The sequence below is a fragment of the Panthera tigris genome, chromosome D4 (assembly GCF_018350195.1).
Source record: "Panthera tigris isolate Pti1 chromosome D4, P.tigris_Pti1_mat1.1, whole genome shotgun sequence".
Taxonomy (NCBI): Eukaryota; Metazoa; Chordata; class Mammalia; order Carnivora; family Felidae; genus Panthera; species Panthera tigris.
In genome coordinates this window covers 85,636,993-85,657,947 of record NC_056672.1, presented here as the reverse complement: position 1 = coordinate 85,657,947, position 20,955 = coordinate 85,636,993, and the positions used below count along the sequence as shown (strand labels likewise).

General features: G+C 56.0%; 1 protein-coding gene across 5 annotated transcripts in view; it reads left to right on the top strand.

Annotated features, from left to right (window-relative positions):
• Positions 1–19,758, top strand: part of SH2D3C (SH2 domain containing 3C) — a 29,900-nt gene extending 10,142 nt beyond the window's left edge. For 4 of the 5 annotated variants that reach the window (XM_042964949.1, XM_007094436.3, XM_042964951.1 and 1 more), the window contains 10 exons: positions 3,077–3,116; positions 10,071–10,199; positions 11,114–11,568; positions 12,827–12,951; positions 14,562–15,097; positions 16,019–16,134; positions 16,689–16,860; positions 17,652–17,763; positions 18,134–18,340; positions 19,155–19,758. In XM_042964949.1, coding sequence (XP_042820883.1) covers positions 3,077–3,116; positions 10,071–10,199; positions 11,114–11,568; positions 12,827–12,951; positions 14,562–15,097; positions 16,019–16,134; positions 16,689–16,860; positions 17,652–17,763; positions 18,134–18,340; positions 19,155–19,330 — 2,068 coding nt within the window. In that variant the 3' untranslated portion in view covers positions 19,331–19,758. Of the gene's footprint in view, positions 1–3,076; positions 3,117–6,128; positions 6,338–10,070; positions 10,200–11,113; positions 11,569–12,826; positions 12,952–14,561; positions 15,098–16,018; positions 16,135–16,688; positions 16,861–17,651; positions 17,764–18,133; positions 18,341–19,154 lie in introns of those variants that run through there. The other variant, XM_042964952.1, reaches the window with a different exon arrangement.
• Positions 19,759–20,955: the final 1,197 nt, after the last annotated feature.

Here is a 20,955-nt window from a genome sequence, read left to right as displayed (position 1 = left end):
CCTTACTCTGAGTGACACTGGGGGGCCACTCCTGTGGGTTGAACCACAGGAAATCCCAAGATCTGACTTCCACTTTAACAGGAATGCGCTGGTTGCTGGAGTGAGAACAAGTCACAGAAGACACAGAGGCAGGGAGGCCAGTGCTGAGGTGGTGGCAATAGTCCAGGCAGGTGATGGCAGTGGATCGGAGGCAGACATTACGTTTGGGAAATCCTAGAGTCTTGCGGAGGGGCAGAGTGAGGTGATGGGGACTGAGTGTGGCCCAGCTTCTTGGGTCTCGGCCTCTGCCCTGAGCTCCCCTGTTGGCTCGGACCCCCCGGTCCACTTGATCCTTGGTGCAGGCACCCCCTTCTCCAAGGCTCTCCTCCCTCGCCCGAGGGGAAGTAGACAGGAAGGAGGGAGGAAGCACTGGGGCGATCCCAGTGTCCTGTCCAATCTTTTCCCAGCAGCGAGCGGATTTCCGGGACTGAATAGCCGGAAACTCTGGGATGGGACACCTCACCCGGGAAAAGCTGGCAGAGGTGAGCGGGGAGGAGGGGTCCCTACTCCAGCTGGCTCCCACAGCTGCTGGACGGAGGGAACCAAATTGGCTTTGGAAAACTGCTGTGGCTGTGGCTGGGGTGCAGCTTGAGAGGCTATGTTTTTTGTTTTGAAGTTTATTTACTTTGAGAGAGAGAGAGAGAGAACAAGCAGGGGAGGGGCAGAGAGAGAGGGAGAGACAGAATCTTAAGCAGGCTCCATACTGTCAGTGCAGAGTACGACACGGGACTCAAACTCGTCAACCGTGAGACCATGACCTGAGCCGAAACCAAGATTTGGACGCTTAAAAGACTGAGCCACCCAGGCGCCCCGAGAGACTATGTTTTTAAGTCAGGAAGGACTCTGCAAGAGGGAAAGTTAGCAGTGGGGTTGCTAGAATGTCAGAAGAGGGAGGCCTGTCAGACAACCTCTCACCGAGGAGCCCTGTGGCCCCAGGAGCAGGGGGGGAACCCTGTGTGGATTTCTGCCCTGGGAATGCACACCTTACCCATGATATTTTAAGCTCAGATTTTGTGTGTTGTCTTAAATTAAATGTATTTTATTAAATTTATTACATTTACACGCCAGGCACTGTGCTGGGAGCTTCGCCATGAACGAGGCAAAGTCAATGCCCTCATGAAGGTGTCGGGTAATTAACAGTCAACAAATAAATGTAAAATGATCATTGCAGGCAGAGACTGAGGAAGATAAAGCAGGGTTGAGGACAGGGAGTGAAGGACCAGGGAGGGTGGTCCGGGAAGGCTTCTCCGAGGAGGCGTGTTAAACAGAGTCCTAAATAAACGAGGGGGAGGGGCAAGCTGCATGGAGATCTGGAGGAAGGGCATTCCAGGCAGAGGGAATATGCTCCTGGTAGCAAGAGTGAGCTTGGTGACGAGGCCAATGTGGCTGGGGCAGAATGAGGGACAGAATAAATGAGGGAGGCAGGTTGGGGGTCAGCAAGGTGGGTGGTTGGGGGCCTCCAGGTTATACAAGGCCTTGTAGGTTGGGGAACGTATGACCTGCTTTATGCTATTTTTTAAATTTTTTTTTAATGTTTATTCATTTTGGAGAGAGACAGAGAGACCGAGACAGAGCGCGAGTGAGGAAGGGGCAGAGAGGGAGACACAGAACCCAAAGCAGGCTCCAGGCTCGGAGCTGTCGGCACAGAGCCCGATGCGGGCCTCAAACTCACAAACTGCTAGATCGTGACCTGAGCCGAAGCCAGACGCTCAACCGACTGAGCCACCCAGGCGCCCCTGTGGCTGTTTGTCTGGCATAATGAGGGCACCTCTTTACTCTCACAAGGGAAGAAAAGTTCTGGTTTGGGTGAAAAATGACATGCCCAGCCATTTGCAAGTCACAGAGAGGTGTTTACATCTTGTTCCATGAGAGGAGGGAGCCCAGGGCGGGTGGGGGTGCTGTGTGCACCCGTGACCGGCTTAGGTTTTCACCTGAGGGCCACTGGGGGTGGGGTGGAAGCTGAGAGCCTGTGAGAACAGACAGAGAGCCAGCGAGAAGGCTGCCGTGGGCTCCACAGAGGACCCGGGGCTCCCGGACGAAGCGAGCGTTGCCTCTTGGAGAGAAGTGGTCAGGATCTATTTTGAAGGCAGAGTCGCAGGATTTCCTGACGGGTTGGGTGTGGGGTGTGACTGGAAGAAGAGGCACAGATGACTGCAGATTTTTTCTTGCCAAACAAAGCAACGAGGATACAGCTGACATCAACTGAGATGGGAAACGGATGTGGGGAGCAGGGGTGTGGCCGCAGGGGGCGGGTAGCAACAGACCTGCTTTGGATAAGACAAGTCCAAGATGACTTCAGACATCCAAGGGGCCACGCTAAGGGGACAGGTGGGTTTGTGAGGCTGGTGTTAAAGGGGCAGTTCCAGGCTGCATCAGAGAAGAGATGGCATTTAAGGTCAAGGACCCAGGGGAGGTGGCTCACAGCGTCCCCCACGAGGAAGGTTAGTAGCTGTCTGGCACCTGGGAAAGCTAGCCACTCCTGGCCTCTGGCCTCTCCAGGTCCCATCCCGGCCACCCTGAAGGCTGGGGGATCCATTCCACAGCCCACAGTCACCAGCAACAGCACCACACTGTGTTGCTGAGCCGGCCACTCTGCCCAGGAAGAGCGTGCAGGGTGGTGGTGGGGGGAGAGGAGGCTGAGCCCCAGCCTGGGGCCACCAGTATTTGGAGTGGAGAGGGACGAGAACACTTGGATGCTCTGAAGCTGGGTGAAGACAGTGATCTGGGAAGTATGGAACATTTATCAGCTCCTGGAGTCCTGGCGACAACCCAGGGAGGCAGAGGCTGTCATTATCCCCAGTTCTCAGGTAGGACCCCCCCTCCCCAGCCCACCACTGCCCCAGAGAGGTAAGGGGATTTGTGTGGGGTCACACAACTGGAGAGTGAGCGCTGTCAGCTGCAATGCCCCCCTCCTGGCTTCAGGATTAGCCCTCTGGGGCCTTGAGGGCCAGATGCTGGTACCAGGCAGGTGGGAAGAAGCTGGCAGCTGGGGATCCAGGTAGGGCTGGGTACACTCAGCTCTCTTCTCTCCTTCCAGGGCTGCTGGAGAACCAGAGGCTGGCGGGGACTACGTGAAGGTAAGAGGGGCTGGGCAGGGGACACTGGACAGCTCAGAGCCTGTTCCACGAAGGGCAGAGTTCTTTTCTGAGCCTTGTTGGGAGCGGGACCTCACTGCCTGTTCCCAGGAGGAGAGGGTCTCGGGGTCGGCGCGGAGCTTGGGCTCTGGTTTCACTCCCGAGGACCTTCTTCCCATGCCATTGTCTCCCAGCCGCAAACACAGGACACCCCACTGTTTGTTACCACCAGACCCCACCCACCTGCCAGCTGGACAGGGCCCGGAGGATGTCTCCCTACACAGACCGCGGAGCCCCAATCCCACGCGGTCTCTGAGCATGTGCTGATGTTGAGAGGTGGGAGGAAGAAAAGGTGCCTCAGTTTTCATCACAGATCATGGATGCAGCTCATGTTTGCCACACACTTAATTTGTCCCGGGCGCTGGGAATGTTGAGAATGCAGTTTTGAGACGAGGATGATAACGAGAGTAACTTTACGTCTTGGGTGCCTACTGTGTGCAGAGCCCTGTGCTGGCTGCCAGCACCGGAAGGGAGACAGTTATGAGCTCTGTACATGAAGGAGGTCTTTGGCTTCTTCCCTCATCGCTGGGCAGGGAAGGTCTTCCTGTGTACCCATCTACGTTTGGGAAACTTGGGGCCCAGACACGCACAGTGATTTGCCCACAGCCACACACCGCTACCACAGGGCAGAACTGAGATTGCAGTTCAAATCTGAGAGACAGAGACTGAGCGAGGGAGGAGCAGACAGAGAGGGAGGCACAGAATCCGAAGCAGGCTCCAGGCTCTGAGCTGTCGGCACAGAGCCCGACGCGAGGCTTGAACTCACGAACCGTGAGATCGTGACCTGAGCCGAAGCAGGATGCTTAACCAACTGAGCCACCCAGGCGCCCCTGCTATCCAATTTTATCTGATGCCAAGGCCACGGACAAAGTCCTTGGCCTTCCGCCTCCGGGAGCACCCGCACTGGGCCAGGCTGCCTGCTGAGTACAGAGCATACAGCAGAGGCAGGAGGTCCAGGTTTTGTGTTCAAAGGGCTCCTGGTCCACATGGGGACCAGGACAAAATCATACAGAGTGGTTTGGGCTTTTGTTTTGTGATCCAGCAGACCCAAATTTTAGTCCCAGATCTGCCACTTACTTGCTACATGACTTTGGGTATGTGGGTCACCTCTCTGAGCCTCAGTGTTCACCTATGTGGTAGCAGAGGCTCCTCCCACCTAGGATTGCTGTGGGCTCAATGAGTCCATCCCCATAAGTAGGGTTGCTGGGCCTGGAATAGAGCAGGCTGGCCTGGCTCCTGACCTCAGGAACATTCCATCATCTGAGATGTTGCCTATAAAACTCTGTGTTCGTGACTAGTGAAGGAAGCTATTGGAGCTCAGGATGTAGGGGAGCTTGGGAGGTGGGGAGAGGGAGATCGAGGAAGGCTTTCTGGAGGAGGAAGCGTTGAAGCCAAGCCATTGGGGTTGACCAGGAATGTTCACCACAATCCTGTCCCCAGAGGAAAAGCTGAGAAGGAGCAAAGATAAGCAGAGATAGGCACTTGAGTGATCCAAGCAGAGGCAAGAGTGTGGGCAAGGGTCAGAAGGCAAGCTGGGTGAGCCCAGAAAGTGCAGCCCCGGGCTGCAGCAAGTTGAACTGGAGCTGCTCTGGGAATCTCGCCCTGGCTCCTTATCTAGAGCCCTTGCACCACAGAGGGACAGAGGCCTTAGGGAGAACTGGCACCAAAGCCAGTGGGTAGGACCCACAGGGCACACATTTCAGCAGCCCACAATTCTCAGTCACCTGGCAAGGTAGTGAGATCCCCATCACTGGTGGTAGTAAGATCCCTGTGAGGATTATTAACTTTGTATTTTTCCTTTAGTGTATGGGGCTAAAAAAAAAATGTATTTTAAAATATTATAAAAGAAATAATACCTGCTGACTGGAACTGATTAAACAGTTCTCTAACGGGTGCAGTCAAAAGAACGTTAGGTTTAGCTTCAAGCCTCAGACGGTGGTAGAATCAATAGCCAGTTACCAAAAGTCCGTTCCTGCCCCGAGGCACTAGCTTAAGGAACTCCAGGGTTCTCAGACCCTGATGTGAATACTTTGATTCTAAAGCAAGGGTTCCCAAGTTCCAAGACCATAAAACTCCAAGCTCCCTGCTCAGAGCTTCAGATGTGTTTGCAGAAAAGAATCAAACAACTGAAGCCCAGCGAGGTGGACTCACATCCCTAATGTCACACAGCCTGTCACAAGGATTTGTACCTTAGGCCTGACTGATGCAGAGTCAGCGATGACTCTCTTTAATCGCAGCACAAAAAGCCCCGGCAATAAGCTTGAAAATAGTAGCATGCATTTACTGAGCACTTACTTCATGCCTGGCAACTTAACGTGCATCAACTCAGCCGAGGCTCAGAAGGGTTGTATGAGGTCAGCACAGGTATCTTTTGCAGATGAGTGAACCTGGGCTCCAAGAGGAGGGGATGGTGGGGTGGAGGTGGGGACACTGCTAGTTGAACCCAGGTTGGTGCCCTGAGCATTGAGCCTTACTGGCTCTCTGCACCCCCAGAGTCTGTCAGATCAGCATCCGGTGATAATTCTCAGCAGGGTCCCTGATTCCGAGTCAGAGGGGAGAAATCCTGGGCTCTGGGAGGTTTCCCGAGGCCACAAAGGATTTGGTCAAACGCGTACAGGGGTTTGTTTCCGGCTTTGGATACGATTTAATTCAAAGTCTTTGCCCGCCCCGGGTCAGCGAAGGGTACAGGGTGCGGCGAGTAGGGGAGGCAGGACCCCCCCCCCCTCCCGAGCCCAGGCATCCCCACCCCATCCCGCTGCCCCTCCGTGACCGCCCCCCTAGGCTGGTCCTCTGCTCCGCATCCCCGGACTCCAGGCAGCCCTGCGGGGCTGGAGCGCGCGGGGCGAGGGGCGGGGAGCGGGGGGCGGGCGGAGGGAGGAACAATGGCCCCCTCCCCTCCCCTGGCCGGCTGGAGGGTGGGGTCTCCCCGCCCCGCCTCCCCGCTCCTCCCCCGCCAAGGCGATGAGGTAATCGCGCCGCCGAGAGGCACGCGCAGCCGGTGCCCAGCCCGGTCGGTCCCCGCGCCCCTGCCCCGCCGGCCGCCGCCCCCCGCACCGGCCCGGCCCCGGACGCCCGGCCCCACCATGACCGAGCGGTGCAGCCTGTGGAGCGCCCTGTCGGCCGCCGCCTGCTGCTTCTACCGCGGCTCCTTCGTGCAGGTGCAGGTGAGGGGGCGGCTCGGTCCCCGCCAGGCGCTCCGGGCTGGGACCCCGGCCGCTCCGCCCCGGGCCCCGGGGGCCGCGAGCCTCAGCCCGGGGGCGCCTCGCAGGGTCTGGCGGGGCCGGGGCAGGGGCAGGGGCTGCGGGAGGGGGCGGGGTCGCCCCAGCCTCACCTCTGGGCGCCCAGTCGCTCCGCAGGGTGAGGGTCCGGGCTGCCGCTCCCGGGACTCGGGGCTGTGGGACTGTCGTTCGGGTCCCGCCTTCTCAGGAGGAGCTGAGCTGGGGCACTGGGTACCGGGAGCTGCGGTCCCCCGGCGTCCTGCCGGTCCTCCAGCGAGCGCTCCGGCCCCAGCGGCTGACCGGGGCAGGCTGGCTCCCCATTGTACCGGGGGCTCTGGGCTGGGGTCCGAAGGCTGAGTGAGGGGCGCGAAGCTGAAGGGATGCTGCGGGTGCCGGGGCTGGGGCCGGGGAGCCCGCCACCCTCCCTCCCTCTAGGTGGACTAGGGCAGGCTCGGGGCGCGGGGCTCCCAGCCCAGCCGGCCGGGCAGTGCGGGACCGCGCCGCGGCGGTGAAAGGGTTAAACGGAAGGGGGTGGAGGGGAGGACCCGGACCCCGCCTCTCTGCGGAGCATCATCTGGGGATGGCCTTGCTTGGGGTTGCCAGACCGTAGGAAGCTGGAGGGGCGGCTTGCTGGGCTCGGGCTGGGGTTTAGGGGTCAAGACCCTGACCGAGGGTCTCTGCGCTTTTGCCTCCGGAGACCCCTGGGGGACGGCGGGCGCGTCACCTCTGCGCTCCGCGAGGCTCACACACACGCTCCGAGCCCGCCTGAATGACGGCCCCGCCGGCGGCGGAGCGCAGCATCCCCGCACTGGCCAATGAGGCGCGCGCAGGCGGGGAGGCGGTGAGATCATCTCTGGCCAATAGGGGTGCGCCGAGCTCAAGGATGCTGCATTCGCGCCCCAGCCCGCAACGCCCCCCCCCACCCCCCACCCCCAGTTTTGGGAGCTGGGGACCCCCAAGTCGAGAGTGAGGAGGAGGGCACAAGGACCCGAGGGCTCCCTACCCTCAGTATGTGGGAGGACAAAGTTGGTTACCCCAGATTCTTTCCGTGACCATTGAAAAAGTGGATCCCAGTACCCCACCCCCACCCCCTTTACAGATGAGGCTACTCAGGCTCAGAGAGGGAAAATGACTAGCGCAAGGTCACACAGTGGTGGGCAGAGTCTGGTGGCCAGGTTCTTTACCACACAACCCGCTCCCCTTCGTTGCCCTATGTCCGTCTTGTTCCAGTTGTGGAACTGGGGTGAGTTCTCAGTTACATGCTTTTTATCAAGGAGAACTCCAGAAGGCTGGGGTACTGTTGTCCTCTCCCCTGTGACTCGCAGTCTTCCCTCCCCAGGGTGTGGGGTGATGTAAGGAGGGAGACCAAGGACCCCGAAGAATAGGGAACTCCATACAGAAGCGTAGGTATCTGAGGGGACCCCCACCGCAGTTCAGTGCTTGGCCTAACTGCCCTTTGGGGGTATCAGTTTCTACCCGGGGTGGAGGAGGATGTACAGAATCCCCATCCCCAGAACCTGTCTTTTCCTGAGCACCTGTACCATCACTGACCCCCACCATCTGTCCCAGAGCCCTACACACTTCTCAATGCCCAGGTTTTCATGTGCCCATCACCAAGCTGCTCCTGCTCCTGCCTTTCTCACCTTGCAGAGTATCTCATTGTCCTCCCAGGATCCCCATCTGAAATCATCTCTGACCCCTCCACCCTCTTTCCCCATACCCGGTCAAAGGCTACATAAACAAACACCCTTTCCCCAGTCCCCACCCTTGTGCCCCACCCTCCCCTGCCTTTGCCTGGAAAGCACTAAGCCACTTTCCACACAGCAGACTGACTCTTGAAAAGCCCTCTGTGGCCTCTAGCCCCCCACGGCAGCCTGACAGCCCTGCCCCACCTGCCCCCATCATTCTTGACCCTTTTAAACTTTCCCCCACCCCAGGACCTTGGCTCTGCCACTTTCTTCCCAGAAGCTCTTCTTTGCCCACCTGTCTGCCTGTCTGCCTGTCTGCCACCCTGCCTTGATGCTTTTGCTGGGCTCATCCAGTCCTTCTGCAGGCCTCCGTGGAAACATCACCTCTTCAGGGACTCTACTCCCTGACTAGATGAGGAGGGACTCTCTTAGCTCCCAGAGCTCTCTGTGCATCTCTAAACATTCAGAAAACCTGGAATTGCATGGCTCCTCTAAGGCAGAAGTCACCCGTCTTGATGACCTTGGGACCTCAGCCCCTAGCACAGGACCTGTCCCAGAGTGGGGGCTTAATCATTGTTGAAATAATGAAGTCAGAGACTCTAGATATCGCTGAAGCTGGGAATTAGAGTGTTTTGGGAGCAGTGTGGGTTGGGGTAAACTGAGGCAGTGTGGGAGCAGAGGGGTAGGGAATGGAGCTGCAGAGTTAGGCTCTGAGATCTTTGAGAAGTCTGAAAAGGCAGGGAGTGGACTGGAGGACCCTTGGACCCAGTGAGTAGGGGGTCCTGGGGAAAGACTGTCACCTGGACTGAAGCCAGGCCCTCTAGTGTCCCTTTCATCTGTCCTGGCCAGTTCAGGGTCAGTCTACCTATCCTAGAGCAGTCATCTTTGGGGCCTGGAGTTGGGGGAAGGGAGAGAAAGTAATTTCACATGTCCTCACAGTGACAAGGACATCTATGGGTCCTCTGGAGTATTATCTCCTTTCATCCTTGGAATCCAATGAGGCAGATTCTGTCATTAAGCCCATTTTGCAGAGGAGGAAACTGAGGCCCAGAGAACTCACATGGCACAGCCAGGACTGGGCAGGGCTTCATGGTGGGGGTGCACCTGGCGGCAGGAACTCCCCTCCCTCTGCTCTTAGGTATTCAACCCTGGGCCACAGTAACCAGGAAACCAGGAGTCTCCCTCTTTGGCAGGTGGGAGGGGGGTAGTCCTGGGCATTAACTCCACTGAGTGCCCTTTGGCTTCTCTGCTTGGCCACAGTTTCCCCATCTGGCCAGGATTGCTTGAGATGGCAAGGTAGAAAGGGCTTTGGGAATTGTAAAGGACAGCAGAGATGTCTGTGTGGGGGCCTCTGCTTCCCTGTTTATAGCTGCCTCCTCCAGCCTTCCACTGTATAATTCAGCATCCCAGAATGTATCCTCGTCCGCCCAGCCCTAAGTTTTTGTCCATGCCTTTTCCTGGGTACCTGCTGCCTTACCTCCCAGATCCACCTGTAGAAATCCTCCCTCTCCCAAGGCAAGATCTGTTTGGTGTTTTTGGTGCAGAATGAGTGTTTTGTTGTTTCCACGCCCTCCAGGAAGGCTTCCTGGACCACTCTACCTCGCCTACACTTTATCTTCTGCCTCCTAAAAGCCGCTCGGGTCTTTGCCGCTGTCCAGTACTGTGGTGCTGACCTTATTCTGCTCAAATGTTCATGTCGCTTTTGCTTCCCCCCCTAGACTAGGAGCTTCCTTGAGGACAGGGACTGGTTTGTTTATTGCCTCATTTACTCCTGGCACATAGCACAGGGTCTGGAACATAGTAGGACTAATTGAGATTTCCTTATTCCTGCTGGTCTAGGGACTCATGGGTGAGGACCTTTCTGGCACCTGTGCCTAAGTCTTCCCAGGGTCCAAGGATGAAAACAGCTCACCTGGGGTGGGGAGGGGGTGGGAGAGAAGAAGGAAGGGGGCTTCAGACTGGAAGCCAACTCTTTGCTGTCTCCTGCCCAGTTCTCCAAGGAGAAGTACATCCTGGACTCCTCACCTGAGAAACTGCACAAGGAGTTGGAGGAGGAACTCAAACTCAGCAGCACAGATCTCCGCAGCCATGCCTGGTACCATGGCCGCATCCCCCGTGAGGTGAGTGGACCCCGGGTGGGACTTCAGCCCTAGATGCTTCCATCCACCACCTTGGCCAGCCCTGCCCAGATAGGCTCTGACCCATTGCTTGGTAGATTCAATCTGAGTGGATGGCAATGAGGTCTAGCTCTATGGGGCTATACATTGGCCTCTCGTGCATTTGGCTAGTGAGTGTCAATGCCAAGGAGTCTCAGTTTTGGCACAGTTGAGTTTCTGGGCTGAGGCACAGACAAGCTGATAGTCACCTATTCCCTCTCTCACCATGCTCTCAGTCTTTGTCAAGCATCAACTCTGCCAGGCCCTGTGCTGGGCACCAAGAATGCAGAGAGAAAAGGGGTGGTGGCTTCCCCAGAGGGCTGGTAGTCCGAGGTGGGGGCTGATGGGTAGGCAGTCAGAGCCCAGTGGAGGAAGTGCAAGAATGGAGTGCCCAGCAGGGAATGTGGGCGAGCCCTGAGGAGGGGGCACTGATGAGAGAGGCCAGTGAAAGATGGATAAGAATTCATCAGGTGGGCAGGGTGGGAAAGTTGGTCCAGGCAGAAAAAGCAGCCGGAGGGTATGAAGGCCCAGAGCCATGTGAGAACACAGGGTCCTTGGAGGAATGAGGATTGGGAATTCACTCTGTCCAGCTCGGGCCCTAAGAAGGAGCAGGTCTGAGACCTGAGTTTCAGATCGTGTGACCGCCAGTGCCCCCAGACTCGGTGTCCCTGTAACACACATTCCAGGGTGTTATTCCTCCCATTCCTGAGCCTCTGTGCACCAGACCCAGGGCCTGTGGCTGCATCGCCCCCTTGAATCTGGGTCACTGCTTCCCCCCTCCCAAACTTTAGATATCTCTGTTCACTGTGTCGCCCAGATCCTGGGTCTGGCCCTCTCCTGCCCCTGCCCTACTCCAGCCTGACCACTGCCTCCCACAGGTATCAGAGACCCTGGTGCAGCGCAATGGCGACTTCCTCATCCGGGACTCACTCACCAGCCTGGGTGACTATGTCCTCACCTGCCGCTGGCGCAACCAGGCCTTGCACTTCAAGATCAACAAGGTCGTGGTGAAGGCGGGTGAGAGCTACACCCACATCCAGTACCTGTTTGAGCAGGAGAGCTTCGACCACGTGCCCGCCCTCGTGCGGTACCACGTGGGCAGTCGCAAGGCTGTGTCCGAACAGAGCGGGGCCATCATCTACTGCCCCGTCAATCGCACCTTCCCGCTGCGCTACCTGGAGGCCTGCTATGGCTTGGGCCAGGGCAGTGGCAAGGCTGCTGGCCCCTCCAGCCCCTCGGGCCCCAAGGGCAGCCACATGAAGCGGCGCAGCGTCACCATGACTGACGGGCTCACCGCCGACAAGGTCACCCGTAGCGATGGCTGCCCCACCAGGTAAGCGAGGACCCCACCCTAGGCCTCCGTCTCCCCATTTGGCAAGTCGGGGTATCAGTCATCAGAGTGCTAGTGAGGGACAGAAGGCCCAGCCACACTGAATTGGGCGGAATTATTGTCCTGGAGCCTCAGTGTCCTTCCTGCAGCGAGGAAGAGGAAGGGCGAGCGAAGGGTTTGCAGGCAGCCAGGTGCCGGTTGCAGCCTCAGCTCTGCCATGACTAGCTGAGCTCTCTGGGCCCTGCCCCTCCTCCTTTCTCACGACCACGTTCCTGCCCATAAAGGGCCCCTACTCAGCCCCCTGGCCTAAGGGGACCCCTGGCTGCCGTCCTGTCCCTGCCACCGCTGCTACCCCTCCCCACCCACCTGCATAGGTTAAGGCGGGCATCAGAGCGGAGGGCTTTGCAGTGTGCAAACCACTGCACAGGGCATGGGACGTCCCGACAACATTTTGGTGACACCTGGTTGCTTCTGGGGTGGCGTGAGATGAGGCCGGGAAAAGCCACAGCAGCGACTCATTCCTGAGACCCCAGTGTGCACCCTGCCCTGTGCTGAGTGCTCTCTGTGCCCAGGCTCGTCAACTCCCATGTCCACAGGAGCTGGCTCCTGTGGACACACCCACCTTACAGATGAGGAGATAGGTTTAGAGAGGCGAAGCCACTTGCTGGAGAAGGGTGAGACCGAGGTTCAAATCCAGGTCCGTGACTCCAAAGTCTATACCCCTAATTCCTATGGCCTCCCTGGCCTTTGGCAAAGAGACCTGCCGTCCTGTGCCACCAGCACTTGCATGGGTCCCATCTCCCTAGGCCTGCGCTGGGTGCCATCAGCCAAGAAATTGCTGGTTGGAAACCCTTTGGGCAGTAGCCACTTTGCCTGTGGTTTAGAACCAGTGACCGTAATTGTGCCAGGATCTGGCATTCTGAACATAGTGTGGGAGCAGTGAGGAGGTGCCAGGCTGGGGGGCGTAGTTCCCTTAGGCTCCCCATCCTTTCTGCTAGGCCTACTTCTCAGACAGTTCTCCAAGTGGGGGCAAGGTTCTCCGGGAAGAGAGCAGTCGTGTGGGTGGTGGACTGCACAAACACTTCCTCCTCTGGGCTTCGGGTTTGTATTTGCCAATTGGGGGGTTGGACTCTACAATCCCCAAGCCTTTTCTGCCTCTGAAGTTCAGTCAATCTAGGATGGAGGGAGAGGTGACAGTCCTAAGGCCAGCTGAGGACTCTGCCCTCTGGGCTTTCTGCTCATGAAGGTGTCTGCTCCACAGCACATCACTGCCCCACCCCCGGGAATCCATCCGCAACTGTGCCCTCAGCATGGACCAGATCCCAGACCTGCACTCGCCCATGTCTCCCATCTCTGAGAGTCCCAGCTCCCCCGCCTACAGTACTGGTATGGCCACTGGAGGGGGAGGGCCAGGTGGGGGGGATCTAGTGGGAGTGACCTTGTATGTGCACGTGTGCTCCGTCTTTGATGACTTCCGTTACAGTGTGTGAGTGTGTGTGTTTCTACCTCTTTACTGAGAATGATGCCCTGTAGGAATTTACACTAAAAACCAGCCAGCAGAACTACTGATATTGACACACAGAACATATCCGTGGCTCATTCATTCAGCAGTGATTTGTTGAGCCCTTACTGGGCACTAGGCACTGTGCATGAAGAGGTTTCCAGTGCATTCTCCAGAGTGCAGTGAAGCCTGTTAAAGGCTCGCTGTGTTACTGAACCTGGCCTCAAATGCTGGGAAGGGGGCTTATACAGCAATACTCAGCCCCCACGGGTCAAGCGCCTTTCACATGTAGGGTGTCCTACTGGGCCCTGCGTTGGCTGGGACTTAACGCATCCTTGCTTCCAAATGGCTGGCTCAGACAGGCTAGTCTTGTTGTGCTTTTCTCTTTCTTTCTTTCTTTCTTTCTTTCTTTCTTTCTTTCTTTTTCTTTTTTCCTTTTAAATAGCCTTGAATTTTTTTTTAGAGCAGTTTCAGGGTCATAGCAAGATTGAGCGGCAAGTACAGAGCACTGTGCCTTTTTTTTTTTTTTTTTTTTTTTGATACAAAGAAAATTCCTGTTGCAGACACGTGCCACTACTTCGTTTCTGAAAGTAAAAAAACGAGTGTTTTCCATGGGCCATAGTGCATATTGTCCACGTGGCAGGCAAAGTGTGCAGGGAGGCTGGTGTTCTGGAAGGAACCTTTGCCTGCAGGGGCTCTGGTGCAGTGTGGTCTACACAGGGTGTCACAAATCCCTCCCTAAGCACAGGCCCGCGGACTTGTCATCACTACAAACTTCCCTGCAAAACAACTCCCCTGAGGGCAAAAGTTGAAATTCCTTGCCACAGATTATTTATTGGGCATTTTCTAAGCAACATGGCAGTGTAAAGCATCCAGGGTTGAGGATTTAAACCTCAGCCGTATCCCTTGCTGGGTAGGAGAGCTCAGGCAGATCAATTCACCTCCCTGAGCCTCAGTGTTTTCGTGGTAGAATGAGGCTCATGAAAATACTTGCTTCCCAGGATGTTAGGGTTAAGTGGACTGATGTGCAAAGAAGGATCTTGCAGGGAGTAAGAGCTCAATATACATCACCTCTAAATTTGGACAGTGGTTTTGCTGTGGCTGACCAGGTTATTGCCAGCATGGCACCAGCTCCTGGCACATGTGTCCTCAATGAATCATTAGTGCTAATTCCCTGAGAAATAATTCCACACAGTGAACTCCCAGCAAGGGCTTATTAGCATCCCTGAGTCATGGAAATCTCCAAGCAGTTCAGTGGTTCCCCAAGGCTGCAGCAGCCTTAGGGTAGGAGCGTGTGAATTCCTGGGGTCCAGACGACTTAAGAGCATCATAGAGGCCCGGTCAGTTGGCCGGAGCCTGTTGGGCCTGGCCTGGGTGCAGGGAGGTGGGGGCATCACCCCTGTAGGGTGGATGGAGCCTGTCCTTTGGGAAGAGGGTAGAACCTCACTGGATGGGGAGCCCTGGTAACTAGTTCTCTCCCTTTATCTCCCCGCAGTGACCCGTGTCCACGCCGCCCCTGCAGCTCCCTCTGCCACAGCGCTGCCTGCCTCCCCTGTCACCCGCCGCTCCAGTGAACCCCAGCTGTGTCCTGGAAGTGCCCCAAAGCCCCCTGGGGAATCGGACAAGGGCCCTTATGCCAGTCCCTCCCACACGCTCTGCAAGGCCTCCCCATCACCGTCGCTTAGCAGCTACAGTGACCCGGACTCTGGCCATTACTGCCAGCTCCAGCCTCCTGTCCGTGGCAGCCGAGAGTGGGCAGCGGCTGAGGCCTCCAGCCGGCAGGCCAGGAGCTACGGGGAGAGGCTAAAGGAACTGTCAGAAAATGGGGCCCCCGAGGGGGACTGGGGCAGGGCCTTCACGGTCCCCATTGTGGAAGCCACCTCTTCCTTCAACCCAGCCACCTTCCAGTCCCTACTGATCCCCAAGGATAACCGGCCACTGGAGGTGGGCCTCCTGCGCAAGGTCAAGGAGCTGCTAGCAGAGGTGGATGCCCGGACGCTGGCCCGGCACGTCACCAAAGTTGACTGCCTGGTAGGTGCTGGGTGAGCACCAGGGCAGAGAACACCTCTGTCCTCTGGCTTTGGGACAGAGGTCGGGGTGGTGAGGAGCTAGCCCCTAAATTCCCCAAGTATAGCTAGTGGGCCTGGATTCTGGCTTCACAGTTGTCCTTTACTTGCTGTGTGACTCTGGGCTGATCACTTTACCTCTCTGCGCCTTCATTTTCTCCTTTTAAACAAAAAACAAGATAGTCTTGCTTCCTCCAGTTTGGCACTAGAACTGGGCAGTGGGGAAAGTTCACGGTGTATGGCTCCCTGGGGCACTTTTTCAGCTTGCTAAGATTCAGCCTGGCTGTTCCCCGGAATGTAAAACGTAGAAACCAAGACTACCAGCCCCCATGCCCCCTAGTGGACAAAATAAGCAAAACTCATAACCTAGACTCTTAAATTGTCAATGCCTGGGCCTTTGCTTGAATGAATCTTGACCATCTAAGGACCCAGACTCTGCACCTCAGTTTCTCCCTCTGAAGTTTTGGGGGGGGGGCACTGATTACTTCATTTGGAGGCCACATTGGTCTCTGAGCTCAGGAAGCAAGAAAAGGAGGGTAGAGATATTGCCCTGTGGGGAGGGCTAGGCGTGAAGGGAGCATCTCTGGGTTCTCGGCCCAGTGTGTGACCTTGGACAAGCCCTTTCCCTCCCTGGGTCTGAGATTTGCCTTCTGGAATAAGAGTATCCTGGTCACCTCTAGCACAGATCAAACACCTCTGGGCATTTTCCCGTTTGTCCCTCATTTCCGTGAAAATGAGGTTCATTTGCTCCGTGGCAGAGGGTTAGAGCTGGAATTCAAACCCGGCCTCCCAGCCACGCTGCCCTCCTAGATAAAGCTCTCTGACTCCCAGATGGCTTGGGCCAGCCGCGACAGGAAATTAATCAGCCCTCTGGGCGTCCTTTCAGGTTGCTAGGATACTGGGCGTTACCAAGGAGATGCAGACCCTAATGGGAGTCCGCTGGGGCATGGAGCTGCTCACCCTCCCCCATGGCCGGCAGCTACGACTAGACCTGCTGGAAAGGTAAGGCAAGCACCGGCGCCCGAGGACTCGAGGAGGGTGGGGGGATCCCCGGGCTACCTCGCGGCCCTTTTGCTTGGCTGGTTAGCCAATCAGAGTCTCTCAGCCCTGCTCCCATGGATTCTGGCTACGCCCTCTATCCATCGACGAATCGCTACTTCCCGGGGTGCATCTCCAAGCAATTCTAGTTTCCCAAAAGACGGAGTCCTCTTATCTCGGGCTTCATCTTTTGCACCCTCTTGACCAATCACACTCCACGAGCCTTGGCCCCGCCCATCAGCTCCAGCTACTCTTCTTTCCTAAATCTGTTCAGCCGGGTGAATTCCGCTGATCGATCACAAGCCCCTCAGCCTGGCGCTCAAAAGCCTCTGGCCCCTCCCCCGACTTATACTGACCAATCAGAAGCCCTTGGGCTTGCTTTCCCTCGCTCTGGCCACGCCTCCCAATCTCATTGACCCTTTCCAACCTGTCACTTTGGGCTCGGCCCCCTCCGCTCCTCGGCGCCCAACCACAAGCAGTGACAGGACCCCTCCCCTCTGACCTGGCGGCTCTGACAGGTTCCACACCATGTCCATCATGCTGGCCGTGGACATCCTGGGCTGCACGGGCTCCGCCGAGGAGCGGGCAGCGCTTCTGCACAAGACCATCCAGCTGGCGGCGGAACTTCGGGGGACCATGGGCAACATGTTCAGCTTCGCTGCGGTCATGGGCGCCCTAGATATGGCTCAGGTACAGAGGGGTGCATCTCAAGCTGGGCTTCAGGTAGTCGCTGTTTGGAGGAGCCCTGGGATACGATCCTTTGCGATGACTGTACATTGAATCAGGAAGAACTTTGTGACTTTTAGGCAGCAATTGTGCAAAGGTAACTGTGAGAACTGAGTCCGAGTCTTTCCCCTTCTTGGGGCTTCAGTTTATCCACCTGTAAAATGAGTGACAAATATTAAATGAATTTCAAGAGTAAATATAAAATGGCTATCATTTAGCAAGCACTTAATATATGCTAGGTGCTACACTGAGTACTTTACAAGCACTGATTCCTCAAAACAATCTTGTGAAGTAAGTGCCTCTATTGTCCCATTTTACTTCTGGAGAAACGGAGGCACAGCAGTACTTGCCTGAGGTCACACAGTCAGAGACTGAAAAAGTTGGGATTTGAAGCAGATCTGTTTAATTTCAGAGCCCAAACCTCATCCACACTCTACACTTGCTCTCCTGTGCCGAGTCAGTAGGAACAACAGGGTCGTAGAGGCCGTGGTTCAATTCCCAGCTCTGCCACTTAATTTTGGAATGACCTTGGGCAAGTCATTTCCCTATCTGAGCCTTAGTTCCCTCATCCGTAAAATGAGTTGTTGCAAGGGCTTCAAGAGAGACTGTGAAACGCAGTCAGCACTGTCCCTGATATGTGAATGGTGACCGTGATAATAATTATTATCCCATATCTGGGTGTCCACTCAGCAGGGTGGCCTGTGGCCCGTGCAGGCCCCTTTCCTGGCTGGTCGCTCACAGTCTGATCTCCCCAGATTGCCCGGCTGGAGCAGACATGGGTGACCCTTCGGCAGCGACACACAGAGGGTGCCATCCTCTACGAGAAGAAGCTCAAGCCATTTCTCAAGAGCCTCAACGAGGGCAAAGGTACTTCCCCCGCCTTGCTGTATAACCTTGGACAGGCTCTAGCCCTCTCTGGGCCGGCAAAGACCCTCGCAATGTGGATGATGAGAGCTTGACTGAGCTCAGTGTGGGCTCTTCTCCCTGTGCTCACTTTCTGCACCTGGCGACTGTGTGTGCCGCAGCCAGGGCCAGGCTCGGCCCTCTGGGCTGTGCCGAGGCTGCAGTGGGTTCAGCTGGAGGAATCCACAAGGAGGGGCTTGCCTCGGGAGTCGGGAGCCTTGGGGGCTCAGTCAGGGACCCCAGGAAGACCCTCCCCCTGCCGCACCTGTTACCTGGGACCAGAGCGGATGGTGGGGCCTCCGAGGTCTCTAAGCACCTGCCTGCCTCCCTGCAGAAGGCCCGCCGCTGAGCAACACCACGTTTCCCCATGTGCTGCCGCTCATCACTCTGCTGGAATGTGACTCGGCCCCCGCTGAGGGCCCTGAGCCCTGGGGCAGCACAGAGCACGGTGTGGAGGTGATCCTGGCCCACCTGGAGGCTGCCCGAACAGTGGCCCACCATGGAGGCCTGTATCACACCAACGCTGAGGTCAAGCTGCAAGGTGAGTCACCGATCGAATGGCGGGGGCGGGGTGGCGAGAAAGTCACTGGTCCTGCCAGCCGGGCCTCCCTCCACCGGACTTGCTCTCCCCTTTCCTCCAAACGTCCACTTGTGTTTCCCCATCCCTCTTGCCTGCTCCATTCCCTCTTTTTTTTTTTTTTTTTTCTTACCCGTTTTTCACTCACTTATCAGTTCAACTGTTAGCAGAAGGCATCCGGTGTGGGTGGAGGGATAGAGATGATTCAAAGAGCACCAAAGCTGCGTATCTTTCTCTGAGCCTCAGTCTTCCCATCTGTGAAGTAGACGTCCTAACAGGGCTGCTTTACAAGGTTGTTTGCAAAGCAATCTTTTACTGCCCCAGGCATGATTTAAGTCATGAAACTTCACTGTAGATAAACTGGAAATTACAGCTGAGCAAAAAGGAAATAAGAACAAAAATCACCCACAGTTATCCAGAGGCAAGTGGGGAGAATATTTTGGTGTTTGTTTTTCCTGCCTTTTTCTTTTTCAGAGAGAACAAATTTTTTTTTTTTTTTTTTTTTACTTAGCAAAAACTTGCAAAATGTATTCATTTCTTAGAAAGAACTTTGGAGCTTACAGAAAAATACGAAAAGAAAAATGCCTCCAAATTAACATTAATATTTTTATATTCTAGTGATTTAAAAATTATACATGGCACACGTGCTCATGTTCATCAGTAAACGTTGCTCGATTCCTGGTGGAGCTGGGGGAGGTGCCTTAGGAACAAGGCCCTGGAGCCCCAGGCCTTCCCCAGCTGGATGGTAGTCCCCTGACCTCTGTGCCCTGCCTTGCAGGGTTCCAGGCCCGGCCAGAGCTCCTGGAGGTGTTCAGCACTGAGTTCCAGATGCGCCTCCTCTGGGGCAGCCAGGGCGCCAGCAGCAACCAGGCCCGGCGCTATGAGAAGTTCGACAAGGTCCTCACTGCCCTGTCCCACAAACTGGAGCCTGCTGTCCGCTCCAGCGAGCTGTGACCCCCACGGACCCCTCCCCTCTGCAGCTGCGGGCAGCAACAGGACCAGAGGGGGCACAGACCTTTCCCCAGGGCACCCCAGAGACACTGTGATCAGCCCAAGAATGTTCTGGGCCCAAACCAGGATCTCCGTTGCACTTCCAGGGTCCTGCATGGACCCTGGGCTCCGTCCCACCTGCTACATGCCCGCCAAGTCTCCCTTCAGGAAGAACCGGAACCCTCTCCCTCCCTCCAGCTTCTGCTTCTCCCCTTCCTGCTGAGGTGCCCTGTGCTGGAGCCAGGAGAGAGCCTTCACACCTCCTCACTCTTCTCGGGGCACCTGCCGGACACCAAGGCCTCCACCTGGTTGTAAATATGTCTGTCTGTTCTGTAAATAGATGTACAGAAGCCATGTTCGTTCTTTCATATAATAAACTTTTATGACTCTTTCTTCTGTCTCTCAGGGGGCCCTGGGGTGGAAGGAAGCATCTTTTCTCAGATGAAAAGGGGAAAAAGTGATTCAACGGTAAATAGCCCCTGGGACATTTCAGATTCTACCAGGAGCCAGAGTTACAGCCAATACTAAAATCCAGTCCCAGGGGCGCCTGGGTGGCTCATTTGGTTGAGTGTCAGACTCTTGATTTCACCTCAGGTCATGATCTCGTGGTTCGTGGGTTCGAGCCCCAAATATAAATAAAACCCAGTCCCAGTCCTGGAGGAGCTCACAGACCAGTGGTGGAGATACACGGCTAATTCCAACCAGTGGGAGAAATCCTGGGCAGCCCCTATTAAGGGGAAGCCCAGCTAAGTTTCCCACAAAAGCACTACCAAGCGTTTCAGATGTTTGGGGTGGAAGGGTGCTTTTTTTTCTTTTTTAGAGAGAAAGTGCAAGTGAGCAAGGATCAGAGAGAGAGAATCCCACAACGGACTGAGAGAGAGGGAGAGGGAGAGAGACAGAAAGAGAGACAGAGAGAGAGAGAGAGAGAGAGAGAGAGAGAGAGGCGGGGCTCACCCGCTCGTGCTCACCTGATATGGTACTCGAACTCAGAAACTCTGAGATCATGCCCTTAGCCAGAGCTGAAGTCAGATGCTCAATGACCGAGCCACCTAGGCACCCGGGCTTTTTGAAATTTCGGATTCCAATTCCCTCTGGAAAATTGAGAACTGGAGATAGAAGCTACTCCCCCTGGGTCACTGCAGCAGAATGAGGAAGGCTGGAACCTGGGTGTCCTGACCTGGACTTCTTTGAAGTGGCCCCAGAAGGCTTTGTGTGTGTACATGTGTGTGTGTGTGTGTGTGTGTGTACGTGTGTGTGTGTGTGTGTGTGTGCATGTGCACACGAGTAGGGTAGCTGGGGAGGGAATCTCTAAGAAGGGCCCTGAAAGCAGTTGTTTTGATTCCATGGATAGGGGAGGTAGGCAATATGGATCAAAACGATTCCTGGCCAGGCTGGACACCTGTGGAGCCTGTTCACTGAATACAAAACTTCTGAGGTCCTTTGCCTTCTAAATCCTTTGACCAAGAGAGGCTGGCTAACATAGTGCATTAGATCTTTGGCAGCAGCTTGACTCGGGTGGCCTTGGACAAGAGGCTTAATCCCTTGGATCCCAATTTCCTCCTCAATGAAATGCGGACAATAACAAGATC